Genomic DNA, 25,409 nt, shown 5'->3' with positions numbered 1-25,409 from the left:
AGCAGTTTGCTGACTGTCCCAGTATGGGGCATGTTCCTGTATCTGTTCCTCACGTGGAGTTAGTTCAGCAAGACCTTCTCTCTCCTCACCCTCCCTTTCCTGTGGATTTTGTGTGTTCCTGTTTTTCTCTCTCTCCCTGATGTATGGATTGTTCTCCAGATTCTCGGAGCTGTTATCCTCGGTTTTGGTCTATGGATTCTCCTGGATAAAACCAGCTTCATCGCCGTCGTACGTAAGTGTCTGCAGTCTACACTTCCTTCTCCTGCTGGGCCTGTCCTGTGGTTTAATACATGAGCGTACAAGAATTCTAGTATGCCAGTCCAATTTCCCTTTGGAAAAATTATCCATCGCAGATTTAAAATTAACAACTGACCCAGCACTCCATGCTGTTTGTGGAAGACAGTTCCAAACCTCTGCCACCCACTGTGTGTAGAAGTGCTTCCTAACATCTCTCCTGAATGGTCTGACCATAATTCTCAGACTATGCCCCCTAGTTCTGGAATCCCCAACCAGTGGAAATAGTTTATCTTTATTTACCCTGCCTTTTCTTTGGACAGCCACTGTATTTAACTTCATATCTTCTAAAAATTATCCTGATCTATCCTTTTGTGGTCTAAAATGGATAATCTCACTCTTGCTTATACTGAACTCCATCTACCACTGTTTTGCCCATTCACCTAGCCTGTCAATATCCCTTTGTAATTGTGTGCTATCATCTACACTGTTCACAATATCACCTAACTTTGTGTCATCAGCAAATTTAGACATATGACTTTCTATGCCATTATCCAAGTCATTAATAAATAACATGATTAATTGAGGCCATAAAGCAGATCCTTGCGGGACACCACTGGTCAGATCCTGCCAATCTGAGTACCTAGCCATTATCCCCACTTTCTGTCACTTGTCACTCAAACAATTTCCCAGCTGTTGGAGCTCTGCCTCTGTTGAAGTGGAGCTCTGTTCTCCTATTGCACCGCACTCCTGTTTAAGTGGAGTATTATGGAGTCTTTTGAAGTATTTGTTTTTCAACTCACTGGAAGATGAAGATGAATAAAATTCAGGAAGAAATAATCTTTGACATTTCATGCCTGAAGAACTTGATAAAATTGAGCAGTGACCTCATAGCTTCTCCCAGGTTTCCAGTTTGATGGAGCTGGGCTCAGTGCAGTGTACATTACTGACTGATGTAAGTGAATGTTGACTCAATATTGATTTGCTCTCTGCAGAGTCCTCATCGTCTGCTTTGAAAGTTGGATCGTACATCTTGCTGGGAGTCGGCTCTGTGACCATGTTGATGGGATTCCTCGGGTGCCTTGGAGCAGTGAATGAAGTCAAATGCCTTTTAGGATTGGTGAGTCGGGGCAGTGCAGCTATTGCAGGATTACAGAGACTGGTCCACATTGTTTCCATTGGAAATCTGGAGCACTGGGGTCTTTGGGTCAACTGACATCATGGAAGCTTGGGAGATACTTTCAAATTTCTCTGCTTTACAGGTTCAGTATCACTACACACTGCAAAAACAACAGGCGCTGAGCAAAACTGGGGAAAAGCCTATGGGTGAACACAGACAGGAACATATGCATCGAGTGCATACCGATGTAGGCACACATACATTGTAATGTGCACACACATACATACACATGCAAACACATTCTCTTACACACTCAGTCACGCACACACCCTCACCCGCACACGCCCCCCCCACACACACACAAGCGCACACTCAGACACACAAGCGCACACGCAAACAGTATCTCACACGCACACTCTGCCTCACACAGGCGTGCGCATACTGCACGCTCTCCCATACACACACATGCACACACATGCTCTCTCTCACACGCACAAAACACGTACACAGTGTCACGGGCGCTCTCTCTCGCGCGCGTGCACACACACCGTACATTTTATTTTTGCAATTTGGTTACACGGTTTTCCAGTTCAAAGTTCTTGTGATTTCTCACAGAATCTGAGCTAGTTCTAACAGTGACCTAACAATGTCAGGGTCCCTCCTTTTCACTCAATAAACTGAGCAACCACTTTACACACCTCGTCATTATAAGATCCTGCTTTTATCGGACTTTCAATGTAGCCACTTACTCTCTCAGTGTAGCCATAGTCAAAGATTTCATACTGTCCACAGTTACATTTTGTCCTAGAACTGTTTCAACCACAATCCAGCCCATTTTGAGATTCCACTCTGTGTCACATACTTCCTGACAATTCTCCTGTTGCTATGACGAATACCTCCACATACTTATCCCTTTAAAGATCCCACAGATCCCTCATCTGTTTACCAGCTTGCTATTGATTCCAGCTGATGGTGATCCTGGACAAATCTGATTCCAGAGTGATTTCCCTTGGATACATCACAAGCTTTATTTTTGCAGTTTGTTTCCATAGTAACAAGTTACTCAACAGATTCACATGAAGCTGCCAAAGTACTTTTAACAAAATGACATCAACAGTTATTACACAGCAGAAGACATGTAATTAGAAACTATATATGCATGAGATAATTTGGGAAAGACCTTATCATAAACAGAGAAATGAAAGATTCAACCCTTTTCCCCAGAAACAACCTTTACAGATTTTCAAGCCCACTTCTGTTTTCACTCTTTAATTTCTTTCATACTGACAAGGTCACAAGCATATTCATCAATTTGTGTATGTTTACCAGATGTATTCTCTCTAACTGTCTCTTCTTGAGACACGGAGACACAGACTCACCGACTTTAGTTCTAAGATAAAGCATAGGACTTTTTCCAGTTACTTTGCTGCTAAGCAGAACACGTACTGGGGTGGATTGTTTAGTCTAAACTCAGCCTGCTCCTGGCTTCTGGCCATTCTGTCTATGGATCACAAAATCTCAACTTAATAAATACTTCAGCAATCATTTCACCAACTCGATACTCAGATCATATAGTTTACCTCCCATGATGAGCTAGAAATTTGCGATAATAATGAGTTTCTAAACCTTAAAAAGACAAATCAATTTCACACACTGAAAACCATAAACCCATTGAATTCAGCTTTACTTCCTGAGTTCCAAAATAATAATAATATTGTACACTTTCAGCAAAGAACATGCATACATGTGCATTCATACTTTGTACGCACACAAGCAGGCACTCCCGCAGATACAAAGACACACATACACAATGCACATATGTACGTGCACATATCCGTGCACACTTGCACATGCACGCACCTCCACACAAACATGCATGCACGTACATACATGTACACATGTGCACACAGGTGCACAGACACATATGCACACAATGACACATGCATGTGCATGCGCCCACTCTCCTGTATGTGGAAACATACACACTCATGTGAACACCGCCCACAAGGACACCTGCGCACACACACTCCCATGTACACAGGCACACACGCACTCGTGCATACACACCCAGGTGCACTTACATGGAGGCGCGCACACTCAGACGGACATGTGTTCACGTGAATATGCTGACACACGTATGCATGCATACACCCACGTACGCAGACACGCACACGCGCATGCACGCACGCCCAGGTACATATAGACACGGACACGCACACGCTCAGACGGACATGTGCTCACGCAGATACACAGATACACACACACAAGGAAACCCCTCCTGACAAGCCCATAGGCCCATGAGTGTGCAGAGAACCTGCTCTTCCACAGTGTGCTGAGGGATTTGATTGGAATGAATGTGCTTTGTTTTTCAGTATTTCACCTGCTTACTGCTGATCCTGATCGCTCAGATTACGGCTGGGATTCTGATCTACTTCCAGAGGGACGCGGTGAGTCAATCAGACTTTCAGCTGCACTTGCAGCTCTTTGCTGCTGGCAACAATGTGAATAACAATGTGAATAACAATGTGAATAATGGGCTGATGGTGCAGAGAGGGAGGGAGAGCACAGCTGGGAACGAGAGTGTGTTTCAGAGAGAGAGAGAACCTTGAAACAGTCTTTGGGCTTTGACAGAGTGGGAGTGAATACAGGGCACTGTACAGTGGGAGAGATAATGTGGATGGAGTGATTGGGGATATGTGGGGAATGGGTTCTATACAGCCCCCATACCCTTTAATTTCTTTACCCTAAGAACTATATCTACCTCTTCCTTAAAACCATTCAGTGGTTTTGCCTCATTTTGCCTCGACTGCTTTCATCTCTGTCTTAAATGGTCTACCCCATATACTTAGACTGACCCTTCGTTCTAGACTCTCTGGCCATTAAGAACATCCTTCCTGCATCTACTCTGTCCAGTCCTGTGAGAATTTTAAAGGTTTTTATGAGACTCCCCCTGCACCCCCATCATTTTTCTGAAGCCCAGTGAATATAATCCTGATCAATTCAATCTCTCCTCATGGCCCTCTATAATTGTACCTGAATCCTCTTGCTATGAAGGCCAGTGCACCATTTGCTGCCTTTACTGCCTACTGCACCTGCGTACTCTCCTTCAGCGACTGGTTTCAGTCCATTTTCATATCTATCACCATTTAGATATTAATCTACCTTCCTGTTTTTGGATAACTTCACATTTATCTACATTAAACTGCGTCTGTCATGTATCTGCCCACTCACTCATCCTGCTGAAACCACACTATGTCATCTCTGCTTCCTCCTGACAACTCACCCTCCATCTGACTTTGTTGTGGGTCATCAACTATTTTCTTAAACATCTGCCATGGTTCCTCAACCACCTTTGCAGCAAAGTCCTTTCACAGGCCACTCCAGCCATTGGCCACTCTGCCGTCATTCTTTTGTGGTCTATATGCTCAGAGTATACCGAGAGGCCTGTGGGGAGAGTGGGGCCTCTGCCTAATCTGTACCTACATGTTAACATTTTATGATTCATAGACCAAGAGACCCACATCCGTCTATACCGCTGGGTTCTGCAATCTCTCTCCATCTTTGCCAACGCTTTTGGTGGATCCATCTGATGGATTTTTGCCTATCCTTTAACCTGTCTGTATCCATTTACAGGCTGTTTACCCTCTCATGACTCTGTTACCCCCTAACTTGATGTCATTGCTAAACGGAGCTCCCATATGCTCATTCCTGTCACTGAAATCATTAATAAAGATCGTAAATAGCTAAGGGCCGTGCACTGATCCCTCTTGGTAGTGCACTAGTTACCAATCACCAACCTGAAACCGACCCAGTTATCCCTGCTATGTGCTTCATGTGAACAAACCAGGCCTTTCTCAATATGGGTGGATCAGCCCCACGCCAGGAACACTTACCTTGTGTGGGAACCTTTGACCGGTTGCATTTTAGAAATCCAAATTCACCACATCTCTAGGTTCCCCTCTATCCACAGTGAATGTTACTTTCTTAAAGAAATCTCAAATAAATAAGTTAAACATGATTTCCCTTTCACGCAGCTATGTTGACCTGGCCCAATCACGTTGTGGTTTTATAAATTTCCTGGTAGAATTTCCTCAACAGTGGACTCTAGGCTTTTCTATCAGACAGCTCCTCTGCTGACAGGCCTGTAGCTTCTTGCTTTTTGCTCCCCCCTCCTTTTCTTTTAAATAAAGGGGTTACATTTGCAATTTTCCAAGCTGCTGAAAGTACTGCAGAATGTAAGGAATTTTGGAAGCATCTAACCATTGCATCTAGTCTCTGTAATGCCATTTACCATGAGACTCTCAGTTGCAGATCACCTGGTTCTGGGGATTGTCAACCTTTAGGCCCCATAGTTTATCGTGTGCCTTCACCCCAGTGATGATGACTGTTGTAAATTTGTCCTCCCTATCACCTAATTAAATGTTGGAAGTTTTATAAGTTGTCTTCTAGCTGCAAGTCACTCTTTTCCCATTCAGAAGCTTTTATGGCCTGATTTTATGTTGGTAGCTGACTTTCTCTCATGCTGTGCTTTCTGCGGCTTTATTATCTTTACAGTCATTCTTTACTGGTTCTCAAGTCGAGGACTGGACAGACTGTGTCACCAATCTTTGCAAATTTGTACAGTGTCTCTGTTAACTTTCTTATTTAGCTGCAGATGATGAAGCTTCCTTTTCCAAAACCCTGTCTTCTTCACCAAGGTAAATCGTTGCTGCAAGTTATTAACTATTTTGTTAATCGTGTTCCACTGTGACTCTACTGCACTGCCTCCTAACCTTGCTATAAAACTATACAACATCAAAACTCTACTATTATGGATACTATTTATTACTGCTATGAAACTCCACTGATACTATAAAACCTTAAATTATTCATCTCTCTTAAAGCCCAGGAACATTGTGAGCAAAATACTCACCAATCAATCACTGAGGCTGGACCTTGAGCTGCCACCTTTTTCTTTCTCTCAGAATATCTGCCATGTGGGCTGTCTGTCCTCTCTCATGCTACTTGACAATCAGTCCAACAGGGTCAGGAAGTGGAAAGGAGCATCTTCCTCTGCTATTCACGAAACTTCCTTACACCCCAAACCCCAAGCTGTACACTGTGTCACAAGCTGCGCTCCATCATGGGATTCAAAACTGAAACCAGCGTGTGGACTGATGTCTGCGGTGGAACTGATGCCTTTGTTGGAAATCATAGCTATGCAGGCAGTACAACCACTTCACATGTATCAGGCCTGTTAGGGACTGAGACTAAGTGATGGCAACAGAATGGTGCCCCTGTAGGCAATGCAGCTCATATACAGAATGTGGGGCCTGTGAGGAACATGAGGCCTGTGTGGAATGTTAGACCCGTATGGAATGTGAGACCTGCATAGGGAATGAGCGATCACAAATGGCCCATTTATGATGTTGTCCCTCCAAGTTGTTTCAGGTTTCAATGAAATGTCATGTTTCTTTTACAGCTAAAATCGGAGATATCTGACATCATCCATCATGTGATTGTTAACTATGACCCAAACATGGAGAATACAGAGGAACAGTCAAATGAGAATTTTGGGAAAACATGGGACTACATCCAGGAGAAAGTGAGTGTGCTGTGGGAAACCAGTGGGAGGGTGGCACATTGCAAACTGAGACTGAGAGCATGTTCACAGGGAGATGTGCTAAGGATGTGTAATTACTGTGTCCCCTGTCTGTGTTGTTACTCCGACTGGTTACCTGTCAGTTACCTGTTAACTGTTAGTTTGCCTGTTGCCTGTGCTTAGTGTAATGCACGGTCTGTGTCTGCGGAGTTTCCAGAGTATTCTGAGGATTATTTTCTCTGTTCCAGTTGAATTGTTGTGGTTGGATGAGTCCCTCAAACTGGACGGAAAATAGAATCGTCCAGAACATCTCAGTGACACTGTTTCCATGTTCCTGTTACCATAACAGAACAAGACATGAGACCGGATTCTGTCAGGGAGACAAGTTTCTGCACCAAAAGGTGAGTATGCTGAAGGCTTCAATATCGGGATTCCACAAAAGCGCAGGCCTCCTGTGATTGGGGTTAATTACCCGGTGGGGGGGACAGTGATTTTTCTGTCCATGTGTGATTGAGACAATAATGGGGTGTATCTGCAGGAGAACAGTGTGCTTTTTTAATTGCAAAATATGCTCTATTCATAAAAAATCTTCATGTACAAATACAGTTACTGAAGCAGTTCTGTACAGTCTTTACACAGGAAGAACAAACAAACATTAGAAATTTGGCATTCCCTGCAGTTGTAAAACAAAACCGAAAACCTCTCTTACATATACAATACTAATATTTACATATCTTTGAGGCACTAGGAGGGTCCGATAACTGAATGGACCCCAATTTCCCTTCAGCGGGAAGACCTCAGACAATGGTCTTTCCCTACTGCATCTTGGCAGCAACTGCCCGAGCTTTAGTGCGTCCCTCAGCATGTAGTCCCGGATCTTGGTTGTGCCAGTCTGCACCACTCAGTCGGGGTCAACTCTTTGTTCTGGAAGACCAACAATTTTAGACAGATCAAAGAACGTCTTTCACCGAGTTGATGTATCTCCAGGCACAGTCGATGTTTATCTCGGTGTGCGTCCCAGGAAACAGATCGTACAGCACAAAGCCATGCAAGGAGCTGCTTGGGACGAATCTTGACACAAATCAGTGCATTTTCCTCCAGATTTTCTTTGCAAAGGCACATTCCAGAAGAAGTGTGACAGTCTCATCGTCCCCACAGCTGCTTTGAGGGCAGTGTTCGGTGGTGCAGACTGACTGGGCATACATAAAGGATCTCACAGGTGGTGTCCTTCTCACCACCAGCCAAACAATGGTGCTTGTTAGAAAGTCCTGGTGATAAGGCATTCTACCAAATGACTTTGACAGTTTGCTCAGGGAACCATGTGACAAGATCCACCCTCCTTTTACCTCAGGGTCTCGAGGATGGTGTGTGCTGACCATTTCCTGATGGACTGGTGGTCAATGGTGTTTTTCTTTGCAAATTTCTTGATGAACGACAGGTGATATGGAACAGTCCAACTATTTGGAGCATTCAGTGGCAGTGAGGGCAATCCCATCCTTCACAACACCCGAGACAATTAGAACCTCAGTACATAGTGACACTTAGCATTTGTGTACCAAAGGTCTACGCACAGCTTGATGCAGCCGCACACAAAGGTGGCTATCAGGATGAGGATGGCGCTGGGTACATTCCTTCCTTATCCAGAGCTTTCCACATGGTTTCCTGTGGACACAGTCCATCTTAGAGTTCCCGATGAAGTGGAAGATGGTTCGGGTCACTGCAACGGAGCAGGTTTGGGAAGTGGGCCAGACCTGTACCATGTACAACAACAGAGAGAGTACCTCATACCAGGTTTTTACCGCCAATGGAGATGGAGTGGTGCTCCCAAAAGCCCAGCTTCCACCTCACCTTTGCAATATGCTCTTTCCAAGTTTTTGTGGACACCCTGGCCACTCCGAACCATATTCCTGGCACTATCATGTAATCTGTTCCTGTTATATTGTGTTGGAAATGGTGGATGTCATTGTGACAGAGTACTCACATCAGTGAGGTTTATGTACTGGGCAGTGAGAGGGTTTTGATAAATATTGTGTGACTATTTCTTGTTTTGTTTAATGAAGGGCTGCATGTCTAATGTTGAGGATTGGCTTCATCAGAACATTGGCATTATCCTGGGCGTGTGCATTGGAGTAGCTGTGACAGAGGTAGGTCCATATTCAGTACTGCTACTTGTAAGCCTCTCCAAATAATCCCTCCCTTTCCCCCACCACCTACTCCTCCCTCCCCCACCACCTACCCCTCCCTTCCTCCCACACCTTTTACCCTACCCCCATCCTCTCTGCCTGTCCCTCTCTCTCCTCTCTCCTCTCTCTCTCTCTCTCTCTCTCTCCCCCTCTCCCTCTCCCTCTGTCTCACACACTCTCTCTCCCTCTCTCTCTCTCACACACTCTCTCTCGACACCCCTCTTCCCTCCATCTCTCTCCATCTTCCCCTCCTTCAGCCCCATCCCATTCCCTCTTCCTCCTCACCACCCCCCCCCCCCTCCTGCCCTTCCCTCCTTCCTTCTGTCCCCCCATCTCTCTCTCTCCCCCCCCCCCCCCCCCCCCTCTCCCCCCCCCACTTACCTCTCTCTTCGCCCCCACCCCCCCCGCCTTTCCCACCTCTGGTTAAATGGATGTTAAGACAGAAGCTGCCGATTTTATTTTTTGTGATTGTAGTCAGCTCTTTCAGCAAAGAATTAATTCCTGATGCTTGTCCCCTGGCCTCTCTCGTCCTGACTTACAGCCGTCTGCTTTTTATAACTCTGTCACTTTGAAGCGCTGCCAATCACACAGCTTCCAGCTTTCAAACAGTGTCCTTGATTTTGTTTTACAATGATTCATGGAACAGGGACATTGCTGGCTGGGTCAGCATTTATTGCCCATCCTGAGCTAGCCATGAGAAGGTGGTGGTGAGCTGCCTTCTTGAACCTGCTGTCCATGTCACTGTAGGTAGACCCACAATGTTGTCAGGGAGGGAATTCCAGGATTTTGTTGATGGACTAAATGCAAGGAATGTTTTAACCATCCCTCAGGGCTTGTGCTGGCTAAGTCTGTAGTGAGTAATGTCTGTCTATGAGAGTAGTTCTGACACCGAGTGTCAGGCTCAACTTCCTGCCTCAGGATTTGTTTCCCTCATCTATTGGGAATGAAAGGCTCATCCTGCAGTAATTCCTGGTGAACTCCGGTATTATGGGACAGTTTTTCCACCTGGGATACAGTATAGCCACCTCCCTCCCTTGCCTGATAGCTGTTTCAGTGTCGCTGAGAGTACAGTCACTGTTCTGAGCCCCTAGTTTAGCCTGTCAGCTCCCTCCCCAACTCCCAATAAACTAGAGATGTTCCTCACTTTTATCCTGTGACTTTTTTTTTGTTCCCAGTAGTTGGTTTGCTTATGTATTTGTTTTACCTGTGCTGTGATATTTATTTATAATGTACTGTTTGGCAGGATCTGCAAGTTCATACATCCCAGATATACTGTAGCTGCCTGCCATCTTTTCCACTGCCAGTGTTCTCTGAGCTATTCAACTCATCTCACTACCTCACCTTTCCAAATAGCCCTCCAGCAATTTGTCCTTTAGATAGTTGCCCAATTTTGTTCTAAAATTGTCATTAATGCTGCCTCCACCACTCCCTCAGGCAGTAGTTTCAATCTAATCATTGTCATAGAGATATGGTTACAAGATGACCAAGGCTGAGTTATACGTATTCCAGTATACACAACGTTTAAAAAAAATAGAGAGAATAGGAAACAAGGGGTAACCCTAATGGTAAAGGATTAGCTAGGAAACTAGAGAGGAAGGATCCTGCCTCAGAAAATAGAATCAACTTGGGCAGAGATAAGGATTAGCAATTGTCAGAAAACACGGATGAGTTGTTTTAGAACCTGCCCTTGTAAAAATAGTTACACCAATGGACACACTCCAATAATTTCATGTTCAATCTCAATGGAGAAGGGGCAGGATTTTAAGCTTCATATAGGCTGGACCTATCAACAGTGACCTGGAGGAGAAGTTTGTAAAATTTTTTTGCGACTGTTTGGTTGAAGTGATATATTCCAGAACCAACTAGGGATAAAGGTATGTTAGATCTTGTATTGTGTAATGAGGTAGGATTCATTAGCAATCTCATAATAAAAGTTCAGCTGAGAAATAGTGATCATAATACAGCTAAGGTCCATATTCAATGTGAAAGTGACACACTTCAACCATAGCTGAGAATCTTAAACTTAAACAAAGCCAATAGCATAGTATGAATTGAGAATTGGCTAAAATTGATAGGCTGAATAGATTTTTGTACACTTGAATCTATAACCCAGTCCAGATACTCTAGATATCTTTTACTGGTCTCATTCATTCAAGTATATGCAGGAGAGCCACAAGACAGAATGCCATCTCTCCTCAGTAACTCCTTGGATACTGAAGCAGTCAGTGTTCAAATGCAAAAAGATCTGGACAACATCCAGGCTTGGGCTAACATTAGGCAGTAACATTAGGCTAACATTTGTGCTACACAAATGCCAAACAATGACCATCTCCAGTAAGAGACAATCTAACCACCGCCCCTTAACATTCAGTGGTGTTACCTTCACTGAATCCCCCATTATCAACATCCTGGGGGCTACCTTTTGACCAGAAACTCAACTGGATTTGCCACATAAATGCAGTGGCTACAAGAGCAGGGTCTGAAGCTAGGAATACTGGGGTGAGTAACTCCCCTCCTGACTCCCCAAAGTCTGTCCACCGTCTACAAGACACAAGTCAGGAGTGTGATGGAATACTCCCCACTTGCCTGGATGAGTGCAGCTCCAAAAACACTCAAGAAGCTTGACACCATCCAGGACAAAGCAGTCCGCTTGATTGGCACTACTTCCACAAGCATCCATTCCCTCCAACACCGACGCTCAGTAGCAGCAGTGTGTACTATCTACAAGATACACCGCAGAAATTCACCAAAGATCCTCAGACAGCACCTTCCAAACCCATGACTACTCCTACCTTGAAGAACGAGGGCAGCAGATATATGGGAACTCCATCACCTTCAAGTTCCCCTCCAAGCCACTCACCATCCTGACTTGGAACTATATCGCTGTTCCTTCACTGTCGCTGGGTCAAAATCCTGGAATTCCCTCGCTAACGGCATTGTGGGTATTCTTATACTCCAAGAACTTCAGTGGTTCAAGGCACTAGCTCACCACCATCTTTTCTAGGACAGTTAAGAATGGGTAATAAATACTGGCTCAGCCAGTGACTTCCCCACCCCATAAAATAATTTAAAATGTAGGAAACTTAATAATGTTGCAAAGAATAGTAGCAAGTCTGAAGATTGGGAGTTTTTTCTAGGGAACTAGCAAAGGGCCATCAATAACTTGATGCAATGATAAACTAAGAATAAATTAGCCAAGACTATAGCGCAGACTATGAGATCTTTAACCTGTATCTTAAAAAGAGGAGAGTAGCTAAAGTAAATATTGGTTTCATAGAAGCAGCTATAGGAGAAATTGTTTTGGTGAATGAGGGAATAACAAATGCATTGTACAAATATTGTGTGTTCATCTTCACAATCAAAGGCACAAGTTTCATGCCAGGAATACAGGGCAATGAAAGTGACAATACAAAGAACAATACCACACAGGAACAGGCACTTCGGCCCACCAAGACTGCACTGACACATGATGCCTTTCTAAACTTAAAAACTTTTTGCTGTCTATATCCCTCTGTTCCCTGTCTATTCATATATCTGTCAAGATGCTTCTTAAACATTCAACACTCTCCCTGCACCTGGACCCCTCCCTCTGGCCCTTTACCTGCACATGATCTGTTCATTGAGAATTGTTGATGTGACATTGGTCACCTCATTTTCTGTGCCCCACCGCCTCATCCCAATCCAATCTGTCTCCCTCCGAACTGACTGCGCTCTGTGCACTTGGATCCAATCCCAACTTTGTTATAAACCCTGCCAGTAAGGGTGGTGCTGTTATAGTCTGGTGTACTGACCTCTACACCACAGAGGCTGAGCGCCAGCTCTCAGATACCTCCTCCAATCTCCCCTGGACCATGACCCCACCATGATGCATCAGGCCATTGTATCAACTATGATCACTGGTCATTTCATCTGATGATCTCTGTCCCATTGCCTCCAAGCTGATAGACCCCCAGTCCCACACAGCTCGCTTCTGCCTCCTCCTGAAAATCCACAAACAGGACTATTGTTTCAGCCTGCTCCTGCCCCACAGAACTCATCCCTTCTTACCTTGACTCAGCCTTTTTCTCCCCTGGTCCAATCCCTGCCCACGTACATCCGCGATTCCTCTGACGGCTTAGGCTGGTTTTGGAATTTCCAGTTTGCAGGCTCCAGCCGCCTCCTCTTTACCATGGACATGCAATCCCTTTATACGTCCATTCCCCACCAGGAGGGTCTCGGGACTCTTCACTTCTTCCTGGAGCAAAGGCCTGAACTATCCCCACCCACCACCACCCTCCTCCACTTGGCCGAGCTTGTCGTCACCCTCAAGAACTTCTCTTTTAAACTCTCTTATTTTCTTCAGTTCAGAGGGATGGCCACGGGCACCTACATTCTGCTCGCAAAAATGACACTGAGCTTCCAGTCGCCTGCCACTTCAACACACCACCCTGTTCCCTGGCCAACATCTCTGTCTCTGGCTTGCTGCAGTGTTCCAGCGAAGCTTAGCACAAGCTTCAAGAACAACGCCTCATTTTTCAGCTTGGGGATCCTGCAGCCTTACGGACTCAATTTCAAGTTCAATAATTTTAGGGCCTGAACTCTCCCATGTGTAGCCCCCTACCCCACACACCAGGCTTTGTTATCACATAGCCTGCCATTACCCACTACCTATTGTTAGCCACTGACAGTCCCCATTAACAGCTATTCACCCTTATCAACTCCTTTGTCCAACTATTCTTCTTTGTCTTTGGTCTCTATCCACACCTACCATTTACTCCTTACCCCCATCCCCCTCCCTATTTTCTGCATATAAACTAGCATTTTCCTAGCTGCCATCAGTTCTGAGGAAGGGTCACTGGACCGGAAACGTCAACTCTTATTTCTCTTCACAGATGCTGCCAGACCTGTGAGCTTTTCCAGCAACTTCTGTTTTTGTTGCGTCTTAAACATTACCGTTGTAGCTGCCTCCACCACCTCGTCTGGCAGTGCATTCCAGGCACTTGCCACCCTCTGTGTAAAAAAAAACCTGTCTCTCACATCTCCTTTTAAACTTAGCCCCTTTTACCTTCAACCCATGTCCCCTATAATTGACATTTTCACCCTGGGTAAAAAGACTGGATTATCCTTTCTATCCATGCCTATCATAATATTATAAACTTATGTCAGGTCGCCCCTCATCCTTCAACGTTCAAGTGAAAACAAAACAAGTTTGTTCAATCTCTCCTCATAGCTAATACCTTCCAAAACATGCAACATCTGGTAATCCTCCTCACTATCCACAGCTCTCCCAATATTTGTGTTGTCCAAAAATTTAGTAATCAAATAGTAAACTATATTTTCCTCCAAATTACTTATACATATTACAGACAACAAGGGTCCCAACACTGATCACTGTGGAACACTACTGATCATAGATCTCTAGTCAGAAAAACACCCTTCCACCAGTACTCTCTGTATTTTTTGGCTAAAAAAGTTATGTGTCCGTTTTACCAGCTCATCGTGGATCCCATGGACTTCACCTTTTGTATCAGCCTCCCATGTCAAAGGCCTTCCTAAAGTCCATATAGACAACATCTACTGCCCTGCCCTCATCAATCATCTTTGTCACTTCATACAAGTTTAAGAGACACAACCTTCCTTGCACAGAACCATGTGGCCTATCGTTAATAAGCCCATACTCTTCCAACTGTGAGTAAATCCTATCTCTAAGAATCTTGTCCAATAATTTCCTACCACTGACATAGGGCTCGCTGGTCTGTAATTTCCCAGATTATTCCCATTGCCCTTCTTAAATAAAGGAACAACATTAGCTATTCTCCAGTCCTCTGGGACCTCTCCTATAACTAAACAGGATACAAATATTTTGTACAAGGCCCCAGCAATTTCCTCACCTGCCTCCCTCAGCATTCTGGGATGGATCCCATCAGGTCTTGAGAACTTGTTTACCTTATGCTTTTTAAAACATCCCCTGTTTTTATGTTGACATGACCTGGAATATTAACATACCCCCTCTCAAGCCTCTCCATCCACCACGTCCTTCGCTTGTGTGAATATCAATGCAAAGTATTCATTAACCACCTCTCCCACTTCCTCTGGCTCCACTCATAAATTGCCTTCTTAGTCCTTGAGTGGACCTACCCTTTCCCTGACTACCCTGTGGCTCATTATTTATGTATAAAATCCCTTGGATTTTCCTTAATACTGTTTGTCAAAAACATTCCGTGGCCCCTCTTAGCCTCCTAATACCTTGTTTGAGTCCTTTTCTACTATCTTTGTAATCTTTGAGAGCTATTGTCTGTCTACAGTTTCCTAAACCATACGTCTGTCTCCTTTCTCTTTTTGATTAAGCTGTCAATTTCTCTTGTCATCCAAGGTTCCCAAATCTTGCCATCCTTATCCTTTTCACAGGACCGAGCTGGACCTGAACTCTAATAAACTGGCCTTTAAAAGATTCCCACAATATCAGATATGGATTTACCCTCAAACAGCTGTCCCATCTACATTCTCCAAATCCTGCCTAGTATTGTTGTAGTTAGCCTTCCCCAATTTAGTAGTTTCACCTGACAACTACTCTTATCCTTAGCCATAAGTAACTTTAAACTTATAGAATTATGGTCACCGTTCCTGAACGGCACCCCTACTAAAACTGTAATCACCTGGCCAGGCTTCTTCCCCAATACTTGGTCTAGTATGGCCCTTCCTGGTTGGACTATCTACATATTGTTTCAAATAACCATCCTGAACACACGATTAAGCCCCTGGTACTAAACATGCCCCTGTTAATATGGAGGAAGTTAAAATCTCCCACCGTAATAAACCTTTTGTTTTCACATTTTTCCATAATCTGTTCACATACGTGTTACTCTATCACCCACTGGCTATTGGAAAGCCTGTAGTACAATCCCATCAAAATGATTGCACCCTTCCTGTTCCTGAGCTCTACCCATATGACCTCAGTGGATGTGCCCTCCGCGGTGTCCTCCCTCAGTATAGCTGGGATATTCTCTCTAATCAGTACATCCCTCTCTATCTCACCTGAAACATCCAAATCCTGGAATAAGAGTTAGAAAACTACAATCGTTCAAAATCAGCAGAGAAAAGAACTGGAGAAGCAGTAGGCTATAAAAGCCAACTAACCCTCAGGACCTATGACCTCCATCCTCAGGCACATCCACTCTCTGTGCAGATACAGCTTTCAACATTGTCCAGAATATGGAGGTGTCACATCAGGTTACAAATGGGCAAAGTGATTGCACTATCCCTGAGCAGAGGGAAAGAGGGTCCCACAGGCCAGGGAATCTGACATTAGTCAGTGGGCAATGCTGCAATCTGTTACTAGGTGCAAGATATTCCAAAAGGCACATGGTAATGTTTCACACAGACTGTGCAAGCCCCAGTGAGGCCATCATCAAAGTGTACATTCTGTGTCTAGGTGTGTGTGTGTGTGTCTGTGTGTGTCTGTGTGTCTGTGTGTGTCTGTGTGTGTGTGTGTGTGTGTGTGTGTGTGTGTGTGTGTGTGTGTGTGTGTGTGTGTGTGTGCATGTCTGTGTGCGTCAGTGTTTGTGTTCACAGAGAACTGTCTCAACTTGAATTGCCATTAATGAATTTTCGTTGTAGCATTAAGGAGCCAATCACAAGATTTTCTAGAGTTTGGAAAAATATCAAGTTGTTACCATTTAACACTGAGAAAAATCCTCGAGGTGTGGCAGTCCAGTGTGTAGCCTTTAGACTGCCCATGTCTCACTGAGGATCAACACAAAAGTGACAATTTAATAAATCTCCTGAAAACCTGATTTTCCCCTGACTGGCTGATATCCAGGATAAATGCAAGCCCCCAATTTAAAATAAAACTCTGTTTATTGTAACCCAGCTAAACTTTAACAAGAACAGGATTTCTGTTCAGTTTCTGAGTGAAGTAAAGAGTGTGATGTTGGCCCAGCTGAAGGCAGCTAGTCAACCAGCTGAGACTGACCCTCAGAAATACTCGCTGTCCTGGCCCTCACTCTGAGCGCAGGTCTCCCGCTGTCACTTACAATCCTCTACTCCTCAGCAACCTGGCCTTCCTTCAGAGAATTGGTCACTCTGACACTGGCCCTTGCTAGTTTCTGGATGTCATCACCATTCAGCCACATGAAGTATCTGTCAGTTAGCCCTTGCCCTGTCTTCAGTATCAAACCCAATCCGGCAGAGACTGTACGCCTGTCTCTCCCTCTCTACCATATTGCCATTAAGCAGCCCCTCTCCCTTGCAGTGAAAAACCACCTCCATCCACATTACAACTGCAGGTCAGGCTCAGTAAGATGTAACCTTTGCTTATCTCTGTCCTCCCTCACCAAAACAGACACTGTGTTGCTGTGCTATAGACATTCTGGTGCCTGTGTGAGCTGGCAGACTGAACCCACTGCATCAGATGTCGCTTCATCTGTCTGACGATCCTGTCTCTGGCTTGGTGCAGTGTTCCCTGCTACATTTCTTGTTTCAGCTTTGCCTGAAGCCTGGAGCTGACAGCCCCAGCTCATAAGCAAATACTTGGTCAGGTTTCCGAATCCCTACAAGGTCAGGCACCTTTCTGAGAGGGATCCTGGTGAGAGCACATCTGCACTGGAGGAGTCAACTTCTGCTTGACTCTAATGTTGTACAACAGCTTGGTGTCTGCCTGTTGTGAGTCAGGCTGAATGTTGCTGTATCCATCTGGGGCACTGTTACTACCTGCAGACCTTGATTTAGTCTGAGCCTATCCCTCTTTCACTCAGATAATGACAGGGCAGTAAATCATATAGAGACAGTTTACAGTGCACTGGAAGTGCATGAACAGCATATTGAGGTTGTCTCCACATTCAGACTGTCCAGATCATTGAGAGCATGCAGTATTGTCGTCAGTGCTATCACCTGAAAGCACCGTGTTACTTTTCATATGCTCATTGGCAACACCCACTCATCTTCAATGCTCTCATCTCCTCCATAGTTACTAGATTATCAGATTGCTTATCCCACATCGGACTCTGGACGAGCTGAAATTGCCTCCAGGTAAACATTGGGAAGACTGAAGTCACTGTACACAGGTCCAGCTCCAAGCTCTGCTCCCTAACTACTGTACCCACCAGTCTCCCTGGCAACTGCCTGACATGAAACCAGTCTGTTCACCACCTCAGTCTCACATCTGAACTGTACAGCACCTCCTGACTTCACCCATATCATCTGTGCATCCACTAAGTCCTGCTTCGCTAACACCATTCCACTTTGCCCCATCTCTGCTCACCTCTTGCTAAAAGCCTAATCTGTTTTTTATTAATTTTAAGACTGGGTGATTTCACTGTCTTCCTCATTGGTTTTCCACACTGCAAACTGTGCTGCTGTATCTTAGTTTGGCAAGTCCCCATTCCCCGAACACCTCATGGTTATTGCTGTCCATTAGCTTCATTCATTATTTGTTTATGGGATGAGAGCATTACCAGCTGTGCCAGGTATTCCTTACCTAACCCTAGTTATCCTTGAGAAGGTGACAGTGAATGGTCTTCTTCAAACACCACAGTTCTGGGCAGTAGAGACACCCACAACACCCTTACGGAGGGAATTCCAAGATTTTGACCCGGTGACAGTGAAGGAATGGGGATATATTTCTTGTCAGGATGGTGAGTGGCTTGGAGGGAAACTAGCAAGTGGTGGTGTTCCCATGTCTCTGCTGCCCTTGTCCTTCCAGATGGAAGTGGTCGTGGGTTTGGAAGGTGCTGTCTGAGGATCTTTGGTGAATTTCTGCTGTGTATCTTGCAGATAGTACATATTGCCGATACTGAGCGTCTGTGCTAGAGGGAGTGGATGCTCATAGATGTGGTGCCAATCAAGTGGGCTGCTTTGTCCTGGATGGTGTCAAGCTTCTTGAGTGTTGTTGGGGCTGCACTCATCCAGACAAGGGGGGAGTATTCCATCATACTCCTAACTTGTGCCTTGTAAATGGTGGATAGGCTCTGGGGAGTCAGGAGGTGAGTTATTTGTTGCAGTATTCCTAGCTTCTGACTAGCTCTTATAGCCACTGTGTTTATATGGGGTGAGTTTCTGGTCAATGGTAACCCCCAGAATGTTGAGAGTGGGGGATTCAGTGATGATAATGCCATTGAATGTGCAAAGGGAGATGGTTAGAATCTCTCTTGTTGGAGATGGTTATTGCCTGGTATTGTGTGGCGCAAATGTTACTTGTCACTTATCAACCCTGACTGTTGAACAGGTCTTGCTGCATATTGAAGGGGACTGTTTCAGTATCTGAAGGATCTATTTTCTATATTTACAGTTGCTTGGATTGATCCTCTCAATGTATCTGTGCAAGAATGTGGAACAAGAAGATTATCGCAAAGTCCCTCGGTACTGACATATCTGAGCTGCTCTCTGTCCTCACGCCAATGGCACAACCTGATGTGTGTTGGATGCATCAGTGACCAATCATAATCCAATGGATTTGCTGAACTTATGTATTTGCTTCACTGCTTGCCAAATTTGCCTTATAAACCTCAGCACTTTGGTTCTAAACTGTTGATCAGTATATATTTTGTAAAGATACATTTTCTATTTTGCAGAACTTTCAGCATGGCATCTTCTTAAGGAGCTATTGTCATCATCATGTGAGCATGCAAATGATTATTATCCCAAGGTTTTGTTAAGAGTCTGTATGAGAAAGCTGGGGCTAGGTAATGGAACGTACCTTTGGAATATATGTAGTGTGATATAAAACTGCTTCAGTCTCCATTCAGAGAGAAAACGTGTTGAATTGATGGTCCTGCTCTTCCCTGTTTGCTCAGTGAATCATTCTTCTGTAAAACACCAACTTTCTCTCAAAGTTTTTAAAAAAAAGTATTTTGTATCATTACGTTGAAAATGTACCAAAACTGTAGGTCTGTTCTGATCTTCCAACCTTAGTAAATATTTTTCAAAAATGAAAGTGCTATGTTTTGTTCTTTTTGATGAATAGTGGATAAGTTAGAATTCAATTTTGGTGCTTTATTGTCTAGGAGAATACTTATTTCTTTTATAAATAAGTAATTCCTAAAATGGTTGTGAACTTCATTATGAAGAGCAGAGTGGGCTAAAAATGTTCAACGGCAACAATGAAAGGCAAGCTGCATGGAGCATTGGTAAGTCTCCAGCTCCAGGTGGGATGATCCAAGGAGGAAAGGGAAATTGGAAATTATGGCTGCATTTACCATAATCATACAACAGACTGGACCAATTTTACACCCTTGTTCAAAAAGATGGGCATAGATAAACTCAGAAACGATAGACCAGTCAGATTAATCTAGGTGGTAACTAATCTGCGTTAATGCCTCTAAGAGATTTCTTAAGAGAAAACACAATTTTGTTGAGAACATTTATGCTAACTAACTTGTTTGAGTATTTGATGAGGATTATTGAGGATAATGTGCTTGATGAAATGTACATGGACTTCCAAAAGACATTTGATTAGGTGTCGCAGTTATTGGTTAAAGCTATTGTCTGTGGAATAAGAAGGACAGTGTGGATTTATAGTTGACTGAAGGACAAAAAACAGACCATTATTGTTGAATAGTTGTTTATGAAACTGTAGAAAGATATCCAATGGGGTTCTCCAGGGGCTGGACCACTATTTTGCTTTAAATATATTCATAGAATAGACAAGGGTATGCATGGCAAAATTCGCACATGATACAATAATTTGAAAATATTGTAAACTATGAGGAAATAGTGATGGAAAAGTGGTCAATTTAAAGAAGAGAAACATCCCCCAGCTCCAGCTCCCCCCTCAGGAGAAACACCCTCTCAGTATTAACCCCATCCAGTCCTTCCAGGATCTTGGATGTCTCAATAAGATTGATTCTCATTCTCCTAAATATTGGTAGGTATAAGTCCAAGTTGTTTGCCCTGTCAAATTTAAGGGACAGAATTCTGATGGGGGTGGGGTTGGAGCAGGTACAGGAACAACGACCTACACAAATTGTTGAAGGTGGCAGAGAAAACTAAGAAAAGGGTTTAAAAGAAAGGATTCCGGACCTGGGGTTTATAGAGGCCTAGAGTAGAAAAGTAAGAAAGTCATAACGTTCAGTTATGAAACACTAGTTTGGCCTCAAATAGAGAATTGTGTCCAGTTCTGGACACTGCACATTAGGAAGAATACGAAGTCTTTAGAGAGAGTGCAGATAAGATTTGCTAGTATGGTTCCAGGGATGAAGGACTTCAGCTTTGTAGAATAATTTGAGAAGGAAAAGGGTAAGTGATAGGAAGTAGAGTGCTCTTGTAGAGAGTTGCACCAAACACAAGAGACAGGTTACAACACGCAATCAAACCAGTCTCTAAGAGTCTGTGAAACGCACATTGTATTGATTCCCTTTGCCAAACATGGCTTTGGTTTGCCTCCTGTTTCACTTGGATCCACACCTACAGTGGTTCAGTTTTTTCAAACAGTCCAAGTTTCTAAGTTTCCATTCAAACATTAAGCTTCCATTCTAAGCTTCCATTCAAACACAAGATCATTGGCTCAGTTCCCAATTTCAAATCAAATGCTCAGCTTGGTGCCAGTTTTTCAAATTAGCTCCTTTATATAGCCCCCATTTCTCCAACTGACTGCAGCTTTGGTGAATATTAAAATTGCCCAGCTTCCATTGTGGTCTCTGATTCCGTTCTCTCTCTATACAAGTAACCCAGACAGTGATTGTAGAGGAAATCAGAAAATCTGACTCTCATCACTTGCTAATAATGATTGCTCATTGTTGGAATCTAGTACAAAGATGAGACGCATCTTCAGAAATATCATGGAGAGTAAATAAAAATGTTTTACTCTAGATGATTTACATAATCTTTTTGTTTCAACTGCTGCGCATTAAAATCCTTCTGAATGCAATATTCTTGTTGGTTTCTGTAGGATTAAATTTTAAGCCTAATTTCTGAATGGATCGTGATCAAGTAATGCCTGACTGCTGCTCACGACATTACTCTCAAGACTCAAGCAGTTAGGGGTAAATTTTAGTTCACTGCACCCAGCACAGGGCCTATCCAATAGCAATCAGTCCTTAGGTTCATAGACTTTCTTTTTAAAATCATAGTATCCCTACAGTGTGGAAGCAGGCCATTCAGCCCATCAGGTTCACACTGCCCCTCTGAAGAGCATCCCACCCAACTCCTGTTGCTCTGGGTAGGCGTTTTCAATGTCCACCACCAAGAGTGGCTCGGCAGCAGTACTACAGATCGAGGCCACTAGACTGGGTCTGCGGCATGTGGTGAGGGAACCAACAAGAAAGAAGGTAAATGAGCTTGTGGTGCACATCGAAATTGACAGATATGATGTGATGGGCATCATGGTGACATGGCTGCAAGGAGATCAGGATTGGGAGCTGACTATCCAAGGAAATACACCTTATCAAAAAGATAGGCAGATGGGCAGAGGGGGTGGGGTTGCCTTATTAGTAAGAAATGAAATTAAATCAATAGCAAGAAACAAAGTCGGGTCAGATGGTGTAGAATCTGTCTGGGTAGAGTTGAGGAACCACAGAGGTAAAAAAAACCATAGCTGGAATTATGTACGGGCTTCCAAACAGTCAGGAGCTGGGGCGCAAGACACACCAGAAGATAGAAAAGGTGTGTAAGAAAGGCAAAGTTACAGTGATCATGAGGGATTTCAATATGCAGGTGGACTGGGAAAATCAGGTTGGTAGTGGATTGCAAGAAAAGGAATTTGTGGAATGTCTATGAGGTGGCTTTTTGGAGCAGCTTGTGGTGGAGCCCACTAGGGAACAGGCAATACTGGATTTAGTGCTGTGCAATGATAAGAGAGCTAAAGGTGAAGGAAACCTTAGGAGGCAGTGACCGTAAGATGATAGAATTTACTCTGCAATTTGAGAGGGAGAAGATAGAATCAGAGGTAACGGTATTACAGCTGAATAAAGGCAACCACAGAGGCATGAGGGAGAAGCCTCGCAGGAAAGACAGTGGAACAGCAATAACAGGAGTTTCTAGGAGTAATTCTGGAGCCACAGCAAAAATTCATTCCTAGGAAAAAGAAGCATGCTACAGGGAGATAACAAGGTGTAGAGCTGGATGAACACGGCAGGCCAAGCAGCATCAGAGGAGCAGGAAAGCTGACGTTTCGGGTCTAGATCCTTCTTCAGTAGATCTGTAGTACTGCTGCTGAGCTACTTTTGATGGTGGACATTGAAATCCCCTACCCAGAGCAACAGGAGTTGGGTGGAATGCTCTTCAGAGGGGCAGTGTGAACCTGATGGGCTGAATGGCCTGCTTCCACTGTAGGGATACTATGATTTTAAAAAGAAAGTCTATGAAACTAAGGACTGATTGCTATTGGATAGGCTTTGTGCTGGGTGCAGTGAACTAAAATCAGACATGGACTAAAATTTACCCCTAACAGCTTGAGTCTTGAGAGTAATGTCATTTCTGAAGAAGGGTCTAGACCCAAAACGTCAGCCTTCCTGCTCCTCTGATGCTGCTTGGCCTGCTGTGTTCATCCAGCTTTATACCTTGTTATCTCAGATTCTCCAGCATCTGCAGTTCCTACTATCTCATGCTACAGGGAGGATGAGGCAACCACGGCTGATGAGGAAATCAGGGACAGCAGAAAATCAAAAGCGAAAGCGTATAATGTGGCGAAGGGCAGTGGGAAACCAGAGGATTTGGCAGTCTACAATGATAAACAGGGCAACAAAAAAGAGGGAGAAGATTAAATATGAGGGTAAGCTAGCCAGTAATATAAAGGAGGACTGTAAGAGCTTGTTTAGATATATAAAGGGCAAAAGTGGACATTGGAAAATGACGCTGGAGAGATAGTAGTGGGGAACAAGGAAATGACTGAGGAACTGAATTGTTACTTTGCTTCAGTCTTCACGGTGGAAGACATGAGTAATGTCCCAAAAATTCGAGAAAGTCAGGGGGCAGTATGGTGGCCGTCACCAAGGAGAAGGTGCTAGGAAAACTGATTGGCCTGAAGGTGGACAAATAACCTGGACCAGATGGACTACACCCCAGAGTTCTAAAGGAGATAGCTGAAGAGATAGTGGAGATGTTAGTGGTGATCTTTCAGGAATCGCCAGAGTCAGGGAGGGTCCCAGAGGAAAATCGCTAACATGACACCCCTGTTTAAAAACGGAGTAAGGCAAAAGACTGAAAATTACAGGCCGGTTAGCCTAACCTTGGTCATGGGTAAGATTTTAAGAGTCCGTCGTGAAGGATGAGATTTCTGAATACTTGGAAGTGCATGGTGAAATAGGGCAAAGTCAGCATGGTTTCATCATGGGGAGGTCACACCTGACAAATCTGTTAGAATTCTTTGAGGAAATAATGAGCAGGGTAGACCAAGGAGAGCCAATGGATGTTATCTACCTGGACTTCAAAAAGGCCTTTGATAAGGTACCGCACAGGATGCTGCTGAATAGAATAACAGCCCATGGTGTTAGAGGCAAGGTACTAGCATGGATTGAAAATTGGCTGTCTGACAGAAAGCAGAGAGTGGGGATAAAAGGGTCTTTCTCAGGATGGCAGCCAGTGATTAGTGGTGTCCCGCAAGGGTCAGTGTTGGAACCACAACTTTTCACTTTATACATTAATGATTTAAATGAAGGAACTGAGGGCATTCTGGCTAAGTTTGCAGATGATGCAAAGATAGGTGGAGGGACATGTAGTATTGAGGATGCGGAGAGGCTGCAGAAGGATTGGACAGGTTAGGAGAGTGGGCAAAGAAGTGGCAGATGGAGTACAACGTGGGAAAGTGTGAGGTCATGCACTTTGGTAAGAAGAATAGAGGTATAGCCTATTTTCTAAATGGGGAGAAAATTCAGAAATCTGATGTGCAAAGAGACTTGGGAGTTCTAGTCCAGATTTGCTCAAGGTAAACGTGCAGGTTGAGTCAGTAGTTAGAAAGGCCAGGTCATTGAGTATATTTAAGACAGAGACATAAGGTTCTTGATTGTCAAGAGTTACGGGGAGAAAGCTGGAGAATGGGGTTGAGAAACTTATCAGCCATGATTGAATGGTGGAGTAGACTCGATGGGCTGAATGGCCTAACTACTGCTCCTATGTCTTATGGTCTTTCTGGTCTTAAAAGGGAAAAACATGCTTGACTTCGTCCTTATCAATCTGCCAGCTGCAGATGCATCTGTCCATGACAATATCAGTAAGAGTGATCACCACACAGTCCCTATGGAGACAAAGTCCCGCCTCCACATTGAGAATAACTCCATCGTGTCATGTGGCACTATCACCATGCTAAATGGGACAGACTTTGCACAGATCTAGCAACTCAAGACCGGACATTCGTGAGGCGCTGTGGGCAACAGAATTCTTC

General features: G+C 44.2%; 1 protein-coding gene across 1 annotated transcript in view; it reads left to right on the top strand.

Moving 5' to 3' along the window:
- cd82b (CD82 molecule b) overlaps positions 1-20,027 on the top strand; it is a 46,660-nt gene extending 26,633 nt beyond the window's left edge. Inside the window, exons 3-9 of the mRNA XM_048607234.1 lie at positions 160-232; positions 1,230-1,354; positions 3,727-3,801; positions 6,816-6,938; positions 7,184-7,336; positions 8,996-9,079; positions 19,383-20,027. Coding sequence (XP_048463191.1) covers positions 160-232; positions 1,230-1,354; positions 3,727-3,801; positions 6,816-6,938; positions 7,184-7,336; positions 8,996-9,079; positions 19,383-19,460 — 711 coding nt within the window. The 3' untranslated portion in view covers positions 19,461-20,027. The remainder of the gene's footprint in view (positions 1-159; positions 233-1,229; positions 1,355-3,726; positions 3,802-6,815; positions 6,939-7,183; positions 7,337-8,995; positions 9,080-19,382) is intronic.
- Positions 20,028-25,409: the final 5,382 nt, after the last annotated feature.

The sequence above is a fragment of the Rhincodon typus genome, chromosome 17, assembly GCF_021869965.1.
Source record: "Rhincodon typus isolate 14 chromosome 17, sRhiTyp1.1, whole genome shotgun sequence".
Taxonomy (NCBI): domain Eukaryota; kingdom Metazoa; phylum Chordata; class Chondrichthyes; order Orectolobiformes; family Rhincodontidae; genus Rhincodon; species Rhincodon typus.
The sequence above is the reverse complement of the archived record's forward strand: the minus strand, read 5'-3'. Positions and strand labels throughout refer to the sequence as shown.